This window comes from Myiozetetes cayanensis, unplaced genomic scaffold (genome assembly GCF_022539395.1).
Source record: "Myiozetetes cayanensis isolate MyiCay16 unplaced genomic scaffold, myiCay2020 scf5-8, whole genome shotgun sequence".
Taxonomy (NCBI): domain Eukaryota; kingdom Metazoa; phylum Chordata; class Aves; order Passeriformes; family Tyrannidae; genus Myiozetetes; species Myiozetetes cayanensis.
Window position 1 is genome coordinate 27162228 of NW_026087742.1, and position 17124 is coordinate 27179351.

A 17124-nucleotide genomic window follows, 5' to 3' on the forward strand; every position below is an offset into this window, starting at 1 on the left:
GCTGTTGATTTGCATACAGCCCGACCGGCGCGGCCGGGCTCGTTAGTCGGCGGCGGTGGGTGCCGGTGGGAGCGCGGGGAGGGCCGGGCGGGAGTGGCGGGGCTGGGGAACATCGGGAGGGACAGCCTGGGGGAGACGTTTCTCTCGCCCTCACCTCGGGGCGGGTCGGTCCGCAATGGAGGCCGGCGCGGGGCGCATGCCCGGCAGTGATTTCAGCTCTTTTAGAATTTGTCCAGCAGGTTTCCCGCGCTCGCGGGAAGCCGCCACACCCACCGGTCCAATGGCAGAGAGGGGCGGGCCTGCGCAGGCGCGCGTGGAGTCCGTGCCGCCGTCCGTCGGTGCGGGTTGGGAGGCGCGGCCGCCTCGCCGCGCCCCATGGCGGCGTCCGCGCAGACCGCGGGCCCGGCCGCGCTGAGCGCCGAGCAGGCGAAGGGTGAGTGCCGCAGGGTCACTCCGTGCTCTCATCCCCGTCCCCGCACCTCCCCGCCTCCCGGGTGGCTGAGCGCCCGTGTCCCGCGGCGGTGAGTGCGGGGGGATGACAGGCGGCTGAGTGCCCGTATCTCCGTGTCCTGCAGCTGTGCTGGCGGAGGTGATCAAGGCGTTCGGGGCGCCCGAAAACGCGCAGCGCATGGAGGAGGCTCGGGACAACGCCTGCAACGACATGGGCAAGATGCTGCAGTTCCTGCTGCCCGTGGCCACCCAGATCCAGCAAGAAGTGATCAAGGCCTACGGCTTCAGCAGCGACGGCGAAGGTGGGTTGCGCCCCCGCCGGGCGGGTTGCTCCGGGCCCGCCGGGGCAGCGAGGGCCCCCTGCCCACCCCCTTCTCCTTGCAGGGGTCCTGAAGTTCGCCCGGCTGATCAAGTCCTACGAGTCGCAGGACCCGGAGATCGCCAGCATGTCGGGCAAGCTCAAGGCCATGTTCCTGCCGCCCATGACTCTGCCGCCGCATGGGGCCGGGACCGGCGGAGTTGCCGCTTCCTGAGCCCGCGGAGCTCTCCCGCTGCTCCGGCGCGTGCCTTCCTTCCCAAGGTGCGGTCCTGTCAGCCCTGGGAATGGAGCGCTCGAACAAGGGAGATGCTGACCTGGAGGGAACGATATGCTTCGTGCCTGCTCGTGTGTCTGCTCGTGAATAAAACGTGTGTTGAAAATGCCCGTGTTCTATGAATGACCATGAGCTCAGCAGTGCTCCCCAGGCACGGGTGCTGCTCCCTGGGGCAGTGGCAGGTACAGGTGCAGCAGTGCCTGCCTCATGACACACTGAGCCTCTGTTGTTCCAGAAGGCCCAGTGTGCAGTACCTTCTGCCAAAAGGTTTGTGCAGAGCCTTAGTGTGAAACCCTGTCAGAGAGACTTTTTTTTTTTTTTTTTTTTAGTAGGAGGTGCTAGGCCTTAAGAGCGAGCATTTACAAATGCGTTGTTTGAAACATACTAGGTAACGTGTCACTAAGCATGATCAAGTGCTGTTGATGCCACTGAGCCTGCTGTCCCCGGCAGGGTCGGTGCTAACTTACTCCTGCCTCTGGTGTCTGTGGCTGCCTTGTTTTCTGGCTGAATGTGCAATCCAGCACATTATCCCTAGTGAAAAAGGCAGCAGAGAGATGCAGCAGGGAGTGGCAGAGCGTGGGAGGGCTGGGCTTGCCCCATTTGGCTGCAGCCTGGATTAGAACAACATAAACAATATAAAATCGTACCTCACATTTTTTGGGACTGCAGAGGGATTAACCTCGTGGAGTAGCCTCTCTCCAGCGCGACACTGTGTTTCCAGTGTGATTCAAATGGAGGGACATCAGGTATGTCTGTTTGTAGCCTCCTGCCCCATGTGCCCATTGCCCTTTGAAGAGTTGAGGTCTTTGAGGAGAGTGGCAGAGCTGGGGGTGAGGGAGCCAGCCTGGGAGAGCAGGGAGCTGCGAGCCAGGTATGAGAGAGCTGCTTCTGTGCCTTTCGGTTACAAACCTGGCAGGAATGTAGCCAGGGAGGGCGTGAGCTCAGTGGATAGGAGGCAGGAAGAGCAGTCGGTCCCTTCCGTCTCCATCTGCCTCTCCCAGCTTGGCCTTGGCCTTCCCCCACCCCTCTGATTATTCATTAACTGCAGTCCAGGAAGCACTTTGCAAATAGTGACAATTAAGCCCTCTGCTTGAGGCCTGAGGTTTGCCTGACCTGGAGCTACCTTCTTCTCAGTCCGCCTAGGAACAGGCGGAGTTCAGGACTCTGCCCGTGCGGATCAGGTGAGTCACGGGAGGTGCCGCAGCCCCCAAGCACTGCCAGCTGCTGCTCCAGAGCCCTGGCACTCACCGCCATGAACATCCAGCCCTGTCGGGAGGGTGCGAGTCCACCCCTCCACTACTAAGGTCTTTGATTTCTCTCCCAAATCCATCTCAAGATACTGTCCTGGTAATTCCAATCTTGCTTTATTTTTTTTAGTAGGACCCCGTGGGTTGAGGGTTGTGGTGCTTCCTCCACCAGCTCCTGTCAGTCCTCCATCAGTGGGGATCTGAGAGACGAGACCCTGATGCCATCCCGTGGGTGAGTGCTATGAATGCTAGTTAGGGCTAGAAAACAAGAGTTGTTGGTGAGAAAAATAAAAATATTGGCACTACGAATTAGGCATAGAAGGAAAAAAACCCACCTTCTAATAGCCAGAGAACTGGAGCTCCCAGTGTTTTAGATTGTTATTGCTGTTACTGTTGCTCCTTCTCACTTTGGTAAGGGGTTTGGAGTTCCTCTGCCACAGCTGCAGCATCTCTCAGTGTATTGGACACAGAGAGAGCTCAGATGTCTAACCTTTTAAATCCTTGTTATTTCTTGATTTGCTATGATCTTTCTAGCCCTTTATGAAACAGGAGGACATACAACCTTCTTGGTCAGTCCAAACAGGTGCTCTGCTCTGGAGACTGCAGTTGCAGGGTGTCAGGAAATGGGGTTCGCTCTAGCATTACTCTGTGGTAAGGATTTGGGCAACCTTGCTGATCCAGCACTGTCCTGGGGTCCCATAGCCTGACGGAGAGCATCTGGCTTCAGCCAGTCATAGGAAGAGGGTCTGTTCCCTAAGCCCAAATGACCTTCACTCTGCACTAACTAGACTGAACTAGAATGTAGTTCTGTGCAGGACAGCAAAACCTGTCTGAAATCATCTCAGGGCTGAGAATTAGAAGTAGCGAATGCAATGCTCATTTTCAAAAAGGGCTCCAAATCAGATTCCCCCAAATGCAAGGAAAGCACAGAACAATAAAGTCATCATCTGAGCAAGAGGGTAGATGTTATAACAGAGAAAGCAATGAATGGGATACTTAAGAAAGAGACAGCATCTGCTTTTGTAAAGGCAAATCCTGTCCTGTAAAACTGGAAGTTATTGAGGGACCTAGCATGCTTGTGGATAAGGCAGGTCTGGCCAATTTCCTTGGGTTTAAAGAATTTAACAAGATTTTCTCATCAAAGTCTTTAAATAAAGTTGAAGCCATGGCATTAAAAAAGAAGTTTAGGGTTTTCTTAGGAAAAGAATTAATAGAAAATAGGAAATAGAAGATGGAAATTAACATCCCATTTTTACAGCAAAGGGAAGTCATCAGTGGCCAGATCACAGAGGCCTAACCAGAAATATACACTGTTCAGTATATTCCCAAGTGACCTGGGAATACAGCTTGGTGAGGTGAGAAAATTGGGTGATGGTAGAAAGTTAGTGAGGATAGTAGAGTGGGAGTTGACTGAATAATTGCAGAAGGACCTTATGATGGTGAACAAGTGGGCAGTGGAACAGCAGGCAAAATTCCATATAGGCCTATGTAAAACATGCAGAAAAATAATTCAAAATTTACATATAAAATGCGAACTAGTTGTAACCTCTGTAGAGTGAAACTTCAATTATATATACATGTATATATAAGACCCTGCAGATGTTGGCTTAATGCTTGGTTGTGGTGAACATCAGAAATCATCGCTGTCCATGACTCAGCAGCATCTTGAATGCCACAGTTCTGTGCCCTCCATCACCCTTCTCTCCAAAACAAGGAACCAGAGTTTGGAGACATCTCAGAGAGGGACAGCAAAGATAATCAGAGATGTGGAATAGTTCTGTACAAAGAACACCTTAGCAGGGCTTGAGTCTTCAGCCTGGTGAAGAGCTGAGGATCGATACAGATGTTACGGGTCTGTTTCCATGAGCAGTTTGGAGCGGGGGCAGGGGGAGGAACAGGAATCAGTCACTGATTTTTGTTTCTTTACAACAACCAGATGTTAATAAAAATGATGCAGGAAGCAGGTTATAAGCAGGTCAAAGGAGGGGGTGTTTCTGTAGCTGAGCAGTAGAACTCCTTGCCAAAGGGTGCTAAATTTGTTAATTTGTTATGGATTTGACTGTTGACTCTACAGATAGCTGCAAATAGAGGCTTAGGGAAAAAGAAATTCTCTATATAACCTTTTCCTCTATTATTTAACAACTATTTTGACCTCTGGATCGCATAGTCCAGCCCCCTGATCACAACAAACCTAGGTCAAGTTGCTCAGGGCCTTGCTTAGGTGAGTCCTGAACATCTTCCGAGTGGAGGTTGGTTCCTCAGCTGTTCTGGGCACTTCTGGCAAGTGCTGAACTGTCCTTGGGGGGGAGCACGTGTGCAATTTTTCCTGACATCTACTCAGAATTTCCCTTGCTTCAAGTTATATCTAGTGCCTCTTGTCCTTTTGCTGTGTCCCACAAAGAAGAATCTGACTCACCTCTAAACCCCTCCAGCCCCTTTTAGGTAGTCTCAGACAGATGCTAAATCCCTCCTTAAGCATCTTTTCTCCAAGCTGAATAAACCCAGCTTCCTCCATCTTTGCTGTTCTCTAGGCTCTTTGTTTACAGCAGTCCAGATGTGGGTGTCTTTTTTACTTAGCTATTTCATTTATCTTCTCCTGCAAATTTGTTCCTGCACTAGCTGTGCCTTGGCTCCATGAGGGATTTACAAGATGAGGTTCTAACACCTGTGTTGTACTGAAAGACAAACAACAGTGTAAGAGTAGTCTCTTTGCTGAAATCTCTTGACATGTTAATTATATTAAGAAAGTATTTTAGTGGCTCAATTGTAGTCAGCTGTTCTGTGCTGCATCTATTTGGGAGAGCAACCTCAAAGATACCAACCTTCTCTACAGTGATATTTCCCTCCCTTAGTGGCAGGAGCTCCTCCCTGATAGTTTTTAACTAGATGGCCCAGGTCAAAGACACCAATGCAGCTGTGTGCATCCATTCCTTTCCTGAGCTGCAAGCAACCAGAAGCATAAACTCAGCCCGTAAATTATGTGAAACGGGATTTGTGTCCACACAAATACTGACCAGGGATTACACTGCACCCTGTAGCTTGTCCTACTGGGGAATACTGAGTTACATGGGTTTCGTGCTAACTCACCCTTTCTACTCTGATCTGGGCTCTTTGCTGATTTGTTCTTTCCCTGTTTCTGAGTCCAACTGATGTTCAGTTCCTCAGACAGATTTTCTCCTTCAGTCAGTTCATAAGGTGTGAAGATGCCTAGGCTTTATTTTTCATCTGCCTTAGCTTCATGTTGACCCAACATACTCTAATAATCAGGAATTCTCTTTTGGGACTGCTGCCCAATTTCTCTCCAGAAGTTCCTGCCATTTCTCTCCTACCTCTACACAATACTTTCCTGTGCCAGTGCTACACTGTCTCTGATTCGGGTGCAGCTTCTACAGCTTTGTGTAGAATCTGTTCCTTTGAGCCACAGGTCTCTGTGCCTTTAAAGTCTCCTTGGGTTTTTTTTGTATCAGTTTTAAATCAGTACAGCTGGATCCCTGCATCTCATGGCTGATCATGTGTGTGAAACAAGCATTTCAAAGGAAGCTGTTGTAGGTGCCCGGGTTGCCTTTCTAGCAATGAAGTTTAGCTTCCCACTCATCTCTCCTGTACTTCCCTTTGTTGTTAGTTTCTGTCTTGGCCACAAGTTTTTGTCTAGGTCGGAGTTAGCAACCTGTTCAGCTTTTTACAGGATTTCCCAGTCTGGTGGGTGTGCAGGGAAGTCTGCAGCTGCTGGTGCTTGAAATGAGCACGGCTCTTGCTGTTCCTGCTGCCCACACAGTGTAGCTGAGATTGCCCCAGGGAAAAGTCAGGCTCCTTTGACAGCTTGATTGCCCTCTTAGGTCACTGCTTAGCTCTTTTGTGAGACCTGCAGACCTTGAAACCAGTGCTATGGACAGGGCAGCTGTGGGCTGTAGCTGGAAATAGCTAGGTAACTGGAATGGCTAGTTTTCCTTCTTTCTGCCTAGTGGTCCAGGTTGTCAGCTTTGGCTGTACTGGGATCTTAAAGGTTCTTGAGTAAGCTCTCTCAGTGCTCTGTAAGTAGTAGCTGTTTGTCCTGATCACTGCCTGCCTTTCTGGGCAGCTTTACCACCACCTCCTTCCCACGCCATCCCTTTTGAGCTACCACTGCTCGTGTCAGTGCTATCCCAGGTCAGGATGGTTTCAGGGAGGCACCGCTGTGTTCAGAGCACTAACCTGGACCTCTAAGTCTGCAGCTCTGGATTTGCACAGATTCTCCTTTTTGCCTGTACAGAGCATGTAGGATATTTGGGACTGCTCATGTCGCTTACTGGCATTTTGGGGAAGAAAGGAAACAGGGGATGTGCAGAACTGAATTTTGTGAGCATGGCCAGGGCCCAAGGTGCATGCATAGAGTCAGCCCTAGTGTGCAAAAAGACAGGGGCCCAAAAATAATAGGGGGGATGGGGGGGAAAGACACAAAAGGAGAAGCAGAAGTGTGTGCAAAGCAGCTTGGGGCTGGGGAGTTGATGGCTCAGAGCACTTCCTGTTCCTGGAGCCGCGCGTGCCCAGCTGCGCACGGGCTTGCACCTGCCTGTGCCCAAGAGCACTGCACAGAGGGACACACATCAAGGCACCTACCCAGAAAATCGTGGATGGAGAGGGTCTGAATGGAGGGACAGTAGACTCCAGGAGAGATACATGGCCAGCACCCAAGAGGCACAGGAACAGCTTGGCGTTGGGTGCTCCGGCAGAGACCTCCGACTTCCCTTTTCTTGCCAGCACAAACTGATTTTTCCTCTGTGTTTTTTGACTTTCTTTGGTGGCAGCCACTTGGCCCCCTCTTCTTTCACCCTCCACAATGGTGAGGTAAGAGGGTCTGAAAAGTCTGTGTGTGTAAGGAGGGGGACCAGAGAAGTAGGACAGATCAGAGTGGGGATCACCTTGGAAACCGTTTCTCTAATAGGAAGCTTCCATAGGCTGGGGGGGGTATCAGGTAAGAAGGGATGATGCTGCTTCTGGCTCTCATCTAGAGATGCTGACCAGAGACCATTCTTCACCCCACAGGTCTCCACAGTAGCGTCTGACCATTTTTATTCACTTGGTCTTGCTTTTATCTTCTCTGATAGGTGGTTTCACCGTGACCTGAGTGGGCTAGAAGCTGAAGCCTTACTGAAGGGACGGGGTGTCCATGGGAGCTTTCTGGCCAGACCCAGTCGGAAGAATCAGGGTGATTTTTCTCTTTCAGTCCGGTAGGTAACTTGGACACCAAGTTCTGTCTTTTCAGTGTTATATGCACAGATTGCTGAGATCCTCACATGTCACGTGGTATCTTCTTCATCCTATCTGTATTCCTTTGAGTTCTTTCCAAGCTGAGCTTCCCAGCATCTTCTAGACCCTCCTTCAAGTTGCAGCAGGAGCTTCTCTTTCCAGTCATCTTTCATGGGGATGGTTTGCTCTGGCTCCATGGCAGGAGGTAGTGCAGAACACTTTCTGCCTCTTTTCCGACCACCTCATTGGACTGCTCTGTGCTTTATTCCACAGGGTTGGTGATCAGGTTACCCACATCCGCATCCAGAATACTGGGGATTTCTATGACCTGTATGGAGGGGAGAAATTCGCTACCTTGTCCGAACTGGTGGAGTATTACACACAGCAACAGGGCTCGCTGCAGGACAAGGATGGAACCGTCATCGACTTGCGATACCCGCTCAACTGTTCCGACCCCACGACAGAAAGGTATGGGGACAGCAAAGCAGTGTGTGTCTGTGCTGAGACCTCCTCTGTGTTTCGTGGCCTTCTTTCTGCCCTGCCTGCGTCCCTAGGGCAAGTCCTGCAAAAAGTGTCACCTGCTTCCTGTGCATCCATGGGGGAAGCATCCCTGGGAATACCTGGCTATACCTTGACCTATCACAGCAGACCTAAGAGGGCTCTATTTTTACTTCTGGTTTCCGGTTGCCTTTGCTATTTATACACTGTTCCTAAAAGCAAAGGTTGTGGTCTTAGGTGTAGGTCTGCAGCAGACTGTAGAGTCACATGTTATGGGGAAGCTCTCAGTCTTGCCCCAAACCTCCTTGGTTATTCTGGGCCTTAGGTGACTCACACAGCTGAGAGCAGGACCATGTTCCCTTGCTATTCCTAGCCTGCTTAGTCTCCTTCCTGTCCTCACTTTGCATGTGTCTCTGATACAAAGTTCCTAAATCAAATCAGGTGGTTTTGCCCTTGCATTTTGCTTTTAAGCTCTTTGATGCAGCTCAGGGAGCTGTCATGCCCTGCTCTGGGGTGGGCAAGTCCTCTTCAGGCACGTCCTCCTCAGACACCTGGAGGCCGGGAGCAGAGATGCCCTGGGCGAAGCATCAGTGTACACCCCAGCTTGCTCTGGCTGCAGAGGGGCCAGGTCTGCTGCTGGCTGTCCTTTCCAGTCAAGGCCATTGCATTGTGGCCCTGCAGTTTCCTCCCTTCCTCTCTGCGGTTGGAAACTTAACACACACCCCCCTCCACAGGCTCTTACGAAAGCTCCTCTCACTCTCTCCCCAAGTGATTTTCCATCACGTGGCTTTGAAGAGCTGGGCTATGCTGGGGGAAGGGAGGGGGTAATGGGACCCATTAACTCCATCCTACCTGTGGAGGGAAGGCCTGGAGACCTCTCTGAGGAGCAGGAGAGGTCAGCTGATTCCCAGGTGGCATCTGAGCACATGGTAGCTGAACACTTCTTTGGAAGGAGGTTCAGAAATTAATGACTGCCGGTCACCAGCTACTTCTTTCAGTGCATAGGGCAAGGATCAACAGCAATTATTTGCCAAGGCTGCTAACTGTGTGCCACCTCTTGCTGTAAGAATAGTTCTTAGATACTGTGTAGAGCAATATGACCAGATCTCTGACCAGATCTAGGGGTGAAGGAATGCCCTGGCTGCTTCTGTTACTGGGGCATGGCCTCCTGACTCCATCTTGATTCCCGGGAACAGATAACCTCCTTACAGTGTGAAGGTCACCAGTACCACTCCAGGCCTTCTCTGCTAGCTGCTCCATGGGCAGCAAACCCGCTCCCACAGCCCTGAAACACTGGCTTGGCGTTGGTGGCAGCGGACACAGTGACACAGGGAGCGTGGCTGGTGCTTGTTGAGGTACCTGCAGTGAGAGGAAGCGGCAGGAACACTGCAAGTCAACCTGATGCAACAGCTACCTGCTTTTGAAATGCTGTTTCCCAGGGGAGGTGGCCAAAACATAGCTGTGGTGATCACGGACTTTGGCTGGCACAGCAGCCACGCTGCAAAGCCCCCTGAACACAGGGCCCAGCACAGGCTGCAGCTGGGGATGGGGATGCTCCAGGACTGGAGGGGACTGTTTCAACCCGGTTCATCCCTGCTGAAGGAGAAGGACCCAAGTCCCCTCCCTGAAACCAAGCTGGGAAGGAGTGAAGGGGCCATGGTAGGAGTGCCAGGGCTGTGCTGGCACTTGGGCTGTGATGGGTTCAGACCCAGCAAAGGCTCCACCAGAAATTGTGTATCAGGAGGAGTGGGATGATTCAGAACACTTCTCAGTGCCTAGAGCACCCCAGAGCTTTCAACTTTCTATAATTTGGATCTCTAGCTCCGGTTTTCACGTGGGTTTTGTAGAAGCAGGACAGTGCTGTAGTGAACGTGGCCTTCCACATCTCTGCTTGGCAGCTCAGTAGTGCCCCCCAGAACTTCTGATGTGGTTCAAAGAGACTGTGGAGCTTGGGACAGGCATGAAGAACTAGAGGACCAGTACAGAGACAACCTGGATCGCATCTGGAGTTGCTGCAGAGCCAAGAACCCTGCAGTAGGAAGAGAGGTTGTCCCATGTCCCAGCCTGCTTCTGGTGACCTTCACTTTCACCTGCACTGCTCAGTTCAGTGAGATCCCACTGGGCAGGCACACACTCTCCCAGAGACCTTTTGTAGGTGGGCAGGGGCTTGGCAGCAGCTGTGCCATTTGCAGCACTCTGTGTCCCTCTGTGCCCTGGGTCCAGTCCTGCCACAAGGCAGAGAGCACCTCAGTCAGATGGGGATGCTCCTCACCTTGTGCTGGGAGGAGAGAAGGAGCTGCTGACTGGGTGTTTGCACTGAGGACAGGAATGTGCACACAGATCAACAGTGTAAACAGCAGGAGCAGAAAAGGGGCTCCAGGTGGCTGCTGGTGCTCAGTCCTGTGGTTTGGCTGATTGCTGCAGTGTGTTGTGCCCAGAGATTGGGAATTATTCTTTGATTGAAGAGGTGATTGAGTTGCAGAAAGAGGAGTCAATGGAACGGGTCTTTGATGGATCTGATCTCAACACAACCATCTGGGTGCTGTTAAATCTGACGGGAGATTTTCTGACTCAGTGGGGGGTTATTTTTTTCCCCTGGTGTTTGAGTTTCCAAAGCACCTTGCTGCAATAATGCTAGAATCCCAGTAGTACTGGAAGGTGCTGAAATCCACAGACTACTCTCCCCCTTGTGTGTGTTACACACTGGATCACACGTGGTGCTTTCCCACTGTGTCCTCTGGTTCCAGCATTCTACTTCCTGGGGCCCTTCTGCTTCCACCTCATCCCTTGCCCTGTCCTCTTCTTGCCAGCTCTCTACTTTCTGTCTCATCTGCTGTCCCCAAGATCCTGCTCCTCCCTTGATTTTTCTTCTTTCTCTCATTCCTTCCTCTCTGTCTCCCCCTTCCTTTCTTCCTCTCTCACCCTTTCCCAGTGTTACTCTCCTTCATTCATCAGCTCAAGGCCATCCACTTACTGCGTCTCCACCTCTCTCCTCTTGTTTTAACTAGGTGGTACCATGGGCATCTGTCAGGTCCTGCAGCTGAGTCACTTCTCCAGGCCAAAGCCATCCCTTGGACATTCTTGGTGCGGGAGAGCCTCAGCAAACCCGGGGATTTTGTCTTGTCTGTCCTCACTGACCAGCCTAAACCTGGGTCTGACGCTCCACCGGCTGGGGCTACCAGTGCCTCTGGGGCCCGGCTCAAAGTCACGCACATCAAGATCATGTGCGAGGTGAGCAGTGGGAGAGCAAGAGGAGGGGGAATGGAAGAGACCTCTCCTGATCATGTCCTCAGAAGTATGTGCCCTGTCAGCTTGATTACCACCAGCAGTGTTTCTTAATTTGGATCAAAGTGCTGTTCTCTTGTCCTTTGTGTCCGAGCCCCAGCCTGGGTGAGCATGGGCTTGGTGCTCAGTCACAGGAGGAGCCAGGGCTCAGTGTGACCAGGAACTCTGGTACAGGGAGTCTGTGGGAAAAGAGAGAGGAGGATTCGTATCCTAATTACGAGTTCATCAAAAGAGTTAGAAGTTCTTGGAGCAGGAAGAAGGGGTATCTGCAGGGCCTCCATACTTAGCCTGATCAATGTTGCCAACCTGGCTGTCAGAAGTTCTCCTATTTCTTTCATGTGGGATGAAGAGACTTCAAGGCCAAAAAGCAACTGAAGTTTGAATGCAATGTACCTTCTCTGGGCTTCCATCCAGTGAGAGTACAGTCAGTTTGTCGTGCTGTGAATTCTGTGTTCTCAGGGCAAACTTGCATTTGACTCCCTTGTCAGAGGAAGTGCTTTTCTAGATGGTGCAGGCTGGTGCCCATGGCTTTGCACCCTAGCATTGCCTTTTCCCTGAGCATTAGCAGCTTTGTCTGTAGGACGGGTTAAGAGAGCTGGGGCTGTTTTGCCTGGAGAAGAGAAGGCTCTGGGGAAACCTTACAGCACCCTTCCAGTACATAAAGGGGAATTGTGAGTAAGACAGAGAGGGACTTTTTATAAGGGCATGGAGTGATAGGGCAAGGGGGAATGGCTTCAAAAAGAAAGAGGGTGGCTTTAGATTAGATATTAGGAAGAAATTCTTTACTGTGAGGGTGGTGAGACACTGGAACAGGTTGCCCAGAGAAACTGGGGATGCCCCATTCCTGGAAGTGTTCAAGGCCAGGCAGGATGGGGGTCTGAGTAACCTGGTCAATGGAAGGTGTCCCTGCCTATGGCAGGAGGGTTGGAAATAGATGACTTTTAAGATCACTTCCAACCCAAACTATTCCATGATTCTATGAATGTTATGAGTGAGACATTAGACATTCTTCCTCCATTTAGAATGGACGCTACACAGTTGGAGGTGCTGAAATGTTTGACAGCTTGGCAGATCTGGTCGAGCACTTCAAGAAGATTGGAATTGAAGAGATGTCTGGCACCTTTGTATACCTGAAGCAGGTAAATATAGTTTCCTGGTTTTAGGGATCCTTTGGAGGGACTGACTTGCTGTTTGTTTCTGCTTTGTGTTCCTTTCCTTCTTTTCTCCACAACACACACAGGAGACTTTGCTCTCCAGCACCATCTCTCTCTCTCTCTCATGCCAACCCACTGTGTTTTCCCATCCCCAGCCCTACTATGCTACAAGGGTGAATGCTGCTGACATTGAGAATAGAGTGCAGGAACTGAACAAGAAGAGTCTATCTGAGGAGACATCCAAGGCTGGATTCTGGGAGGAATTTGATGTAAGAAACTGCTGGGGGACATTATTTGTCTTTTTGGGAATTCCCAGTACATCACCTCATTCTCCATCCTCAATTTCTTCCTATACACAGACTTCTCATATGTCTTGTCAATTTATCTCTGAAAGAAGTGTCTGTTTGGAACCTGTTCTCCTGGGGAGTGAATGTCATCTTTAAGTGAACCCAGTGAGGTAGAAATGTGCTTTTTCAGGATTGGGAGAATGATTCACCAAGACAGCAAGGGCACAGATTTTGGACTTTTCAAGTTTGGGTTTGCTTTTCACTTCTCTACTCCCACACAAACATGCCCATGTGCCCTCAGAACCACCACGTCTCCTCCAAGTGCCCACCTCCCTTGTCATATATTGTAATCTTGTCATGACTATTCTTTCTTCTGCTCTCAGAGTTTGCAAAAACAGGAAGCCAAGCACCTGTTTGACCGTCATGAGGGTCAGAGACCTGAAAACAAGAGCAAGAACCGATACAAGAACATCTTACCCTGTGAGTCTTGCTTCTCCACTATAAAAAAAAATTACATCAAATACATACAGGCAATGAAGAGCTGTCTAAGGCATCGCTGGCCCTGCCTCAGCCTGCTGTGTCCTCCAGAACAGATTATGAGGTGTGCAGCATTGAGGATTTCAGAGATGATGAGAGAGGTCACAGCCTTTTCATGTCCTTGAAGGAAGCAGGGAAGGTTGCCTTAGACTCATTAGCTTCTGATGGTCCATGATAGGGGCAGAGGGATGGGAAGATGGAGTGAGGTTAGTCTGACCCCAGAGAGGGACAGGTGAAGATAGAGGGCATGCTGCATGCACTGGGAAGCAGGAACGAGGTGGTGTGGGGCACTGAAAGAGCTTCTTGTGGCTGCACACAGAATATCTCATTGTACTGTTCATTCTTTCACTGCACCACAGTTGATCACTCCAGAGTCATCCTCAAAGGAAGGGACCCAAATATACCTGGATCGGACTATATCAATGCCAACTATGTCAAGGTGAGACTCATGAAAGATGACTTTATGCCCAAGAGTGGGAGAAGGCCTGCCTGCTCCTGCAGCCCTCTTGACCTTTCCCTGTCCACAATCAGAACACCATGATCAGCCCAGATGAGTGCACCAAGACCTACATCGCAAGCCAGGGCTGCCTGGAAGCCACAGTCAATGACTTCTGGCAAATGGTGTGGCAGGAGAACACGCGCATCATCGTGATGACGACGCGGGAGGTAGAAAAAGGGCGGGTAAGTAGCAGTCTGTAGGTGTCTCAGAGATGCCCTCTTTCCCCTTGAAACACTGCTCTGCTTTTTCCCTCTTTCCTGCCTTCTGCCCATCCTCACCCTGCCCTCTCTGCCCACACAGAACAAATGTGTGCCTTACTGGCCAGAGCTGGGCAGCACAAAGGAGTATGGTCCCTACCTTGTGGAGAATGCTGCAGAGCACGATGCGTTGGAATACAAACTGCGGCAGCTCTGTCTGTGTCCAAAGGATAACGTGAGTGTGAATGACCAAGGGCTGTCATTGAGCCTGTGAGTCTAGCAGCCACTGTATGTCTCAAGCTGGGAACTGTTGGGTGCTGTGGTGATGCTGCTGTTGTGTGATTCTTGGAGCTGCTGTTCCCACTTGGTTTGGGCTGAAATCACACTGGTGGAATCGCCAAGAAGTGTGCAGGAGACAGAGATTCCCTTTGGCTTCAGACCTGGGACAGAGGCCAGGGACAGGGCTGGGTTGCAGTTTCATCAATGAGGTGCTTTGTTATTATCAGGGTAAGGCTGTGCGTGAGATCTGGCACTACCAGTACCTGAGCTGGCCTGACCACGGTGTACCCAGTGAGCCAGGAGGAGTCCTCAGCTTTCTCGACCAGATAAACCAGAAGCAAGAGAGCATCCCAGGTGCAGGGCCTATTCTGGTGCATTGCAGGTTGGTACAGAGGCTGGAGTTTGAAGCATCCTCCGTCCCTTATCTAGGGTGAGATATAGAAAGTCTGTCCTGCTGCTTCCAGCCTGTACCCCAGGGCTTGTGACTGAAATCTATGCCAGCCCCTATATTTGCTTTTTCCTCTTTGATGCCCCCAAACCAAACTCTCTGCTTATTGAATCTCTTGTGTCATTGCTGGACAGCTGCTACAAGAGCTGCATCCTTCCCCAGAAGCAGATGCCTTTTGTTTCAGGAGCTATTTTGCTCTGACCTCTGCTTGTCCTCTCCTTGCAGTGCTGGGATTGGCCGCACTGGGACTATCATCGTCATTGATATGATAGTGGAAACAATCTCCACCAAGGGTAAGAGGACCCCCAAGGATATCATAGTGAACTGGCCTACCCAGTAGGGCTGTGCCCTCAAGTCCAGCTGCAAAAGGATGAAAATTATTCAGGTATCAGTAGGAGAGATCCTGCCCCAGCCCTGAGAAGGTTGTGCTGTTGGATCTCTGTACCGTTGCCACTTACTGTGGCTGTAGCCTTCCCTGAGCTTTGGCTCTTGCTCCAGAGCCAGACTTGAAAGTTGCTGAGCAGGAGGGAGAGATAGGAGGTCCATACAGGAGTAAAGAATATGGAAGGAGGCAGAAACTTCTTGACTGATCTCCCCTATAATTGCTTTTGGTAGAGAATTGAGAGAGGAGGCAGTGAACATGTCCATAAGCTTTTCTGGTGCTCCTTGCTAGGGCTGGACTGTGACATTGACATCCAGAAGACCATCCAGATGGTGAGGGCCCAGCGATCTGGGATGGTGCAGACAGAGGCCCAGTACAAGTTCATCTACATGGCCATCTGCCAGTTCATAGAGGCAACCAAGAAAAAGCTGGAAATTATCCAGGTGAGAAAGGGGACTCTAGTGTCCTGTGAGCCTAGGACTGCATGGTGTTGTCTTTGAGCCCAAGTGCTCTGTTTCACAAGCTTTAAGCTAACATTGGGACCTACACAGACTACAGTGGTGCAGCAAGATCTGAGTCCCTGTTCCCCTCTTTTGAGACTTTTTAAGTTCAGGGGACAACATTAGCAGCTCAAGTACCATCTCCACCAAGTACTGTTTTGTTACAAGCTCAATCTAGGACAAGCAAAAACTTTGCCCTCTCCTTTCTTCTTTGTCTTTCACATCCCAATTCTGCAGTTGCAGGATTTTTTCCTGCTGGCTGATAAGTGGCATCTTTATCTCTCCTTGTGGCCTCTGGCAGCATCCAGTAGCTGCCGCTGTTTAATATTCTTTAGCTGACATTTGGCACTCTCAGGCAAATTCCAGTGCCTCCAGAGATTTGTTGCTCCACTGTTCCCTCCTGTACAAGGCTGTGTTTGCATTCCTGCTGCTCCTCTCTGACACCAGCAGACAGAATGCACTGAGCCTGGGGACTTCAGCAATCCACCAACCTCCACGGAGGTCCTGGCACAAAGCGTGGCTTAACAGCCAGAACTCATCCATGGTGCCTCACATGCATCTCCCAGACCACACTCCTCTCAGCCTGTTTTTTCTCTTCTGTAGTCTCAGAAAGGCAAGCCAAACGAGTGTGAGTATGGGAACATCTCCTACCCCCCTGCAGTGAGGAATGCACATGCCAAGGTTTCACGAAAACCCTCCAAGTAAGAGCCTCCCCTAAACCAGAGACCCAGCTGTGCCTCACTCTGGCAACAGTCTGCCTGCTGGCTTGGCTGGCTTTTTCCTCTTCCTCACTTTTTCCATTATTTTTCTCTGGGTCTTACAGGCAGAAAGAGGAATCAACGATTTATGAGAACTTGGGGAAAAAGGAGGAGAAGGTGCGAAAACAGCGCTCCTCAGAGAAGAAGCTGAAAGGCTCACTAAAGAAAAAATAATCATAATTTCAGGTAGCCCCATGGCGGTTTTGAACCTGGACTGGACTGGAGCTCACATCCTGACAGGCCTGTTTCACATTCCTTGCTCTGGGACTGGAACTAGGCCTTCCCCTTCTCTTCCCTGCCAGCTTTCAGTGCCCTGAACCAGACTGCTTTCCAGCTCAGCTGACTGACTTTACGGTCCCTTGCCTGTGCGGGCGAGCAAAGTCTCTCACTGCCCCCTCGTCATTCATTAGCAGGAAAAAAACAATCAGGCCCTTTCTTTCCTTTGTTCCCTGAGCACTGAGGCCCAAACTCACCTCTGCTGTGTCAGCTTCTTGAGGAACAGCTAAGGAAGGTCATCACAGGAGCTGCCTCCCTGCCCACTGCTGGGAGTTAGTTTAGCTTGTTAGTGTTCCCTGAAGCCTCAGCTTTTAAAGTATGGAGGTTTTGGCCTGTTTCAGCTCAGCTCCTCTGCAATTCAAAGGAAGCTTCCTCTTTCCTTAATACCAACCCTCTGCCCTACAATCCTCCTACTCTGATCCTTCAAATGGGTGCTGTAAATATACCAGAATTGGATGTGATGGTCACGTTTTCTTGTTGGTTTGTAAATAAACTTGTATTTGTTTGA

The 17124-nt window shown here is 50.7% G+C and overlaps 2 protein-coding genes and 1 non-coding gene across 4 annotated transcripts; all 3 read left to right on the forward strand.

Annotated features, from left to right (window-relative positions):
- Nucleotides 1-204: 204 nt before the first annotated feature.
- On the forward strand, nucleotides 205-265 carry LOC126649812 (U7 small nuclear RNA). Its single transcript, XR_007631191.1, has one exon. It is a non-coding gene; the product is annotated as a U7 small nuclear RNA (small nuclear RNA).
- A 32-nt stretch (nucleotides 266-297) lies between these two features.
- Nucleotides 298-1149, forward strand: CUNH12orf57 (chromosome unknown C12orf57 homolog). The gene is made up of 3 exons (XM_050332029.1): nucleotides 298-433; nucleotides 576-752; nucleotides 835-1149. The coding sequence occupies exons 1-3, from the start codon at nucleotides 376-378 to the stop codon at nucleotides 981-983; spliced, it is 384 nt and encodes a 127-aa protein (XP_050187986.1). The 5' UTR covers nucleotides 298-375; the 3' UTR covers nucleotides 984-1149.
- Nucleotides 1150-1432: 283 nt separating this feature from the next.
- PTPN6 (protein tyrosine phosphatase non-receptor type 6) lies at nucleotides 1433-17124 on the forward strand. Of its 2 annotated transcripts, XM_050331990.1 has the most exons (16): nucleotides 1433-2224; nucleotides 2421-2522; nucleotides 7375-7497; nucleotides 7790-7984; nucleotides 11023-11245; nucleotides 12322-12438; nucleotides 12609-12722; nucleotides 13124-13220; nucleotides 13637-13716; nucleotides 13809-13958; nucleotides 14077-14208; nucleotides 14480-14634; nucleotides 14926-14993; nucleotides 15374-15525; nucleotides 16186-16283; nucleotides 16406-17124. In XM_050331990.1, the coding sequence occupies exons 2-16, from the start codon at nucleotides 2509-2511 to the stop codon at nucleotides 16512-16514; spliced, it is 1827 nt and encodes a 608-aa protein (XP_050187947.1). In that variant the 5' UTR covers nucleotides 1433-2224; nucleotides 2421-2508; the 3' UTR covers nucleotides 16515-17124. The 2 variants fall into 2 exon arrangements, with proteins under 2 accessions (XP_050187947.1, XP_050187948.1); XM_050331991.1 differs by lacking the exons at nucleotides 1433-2224; nucleotides 2421-2522 and adding an exon at nucleotides 6813-7114.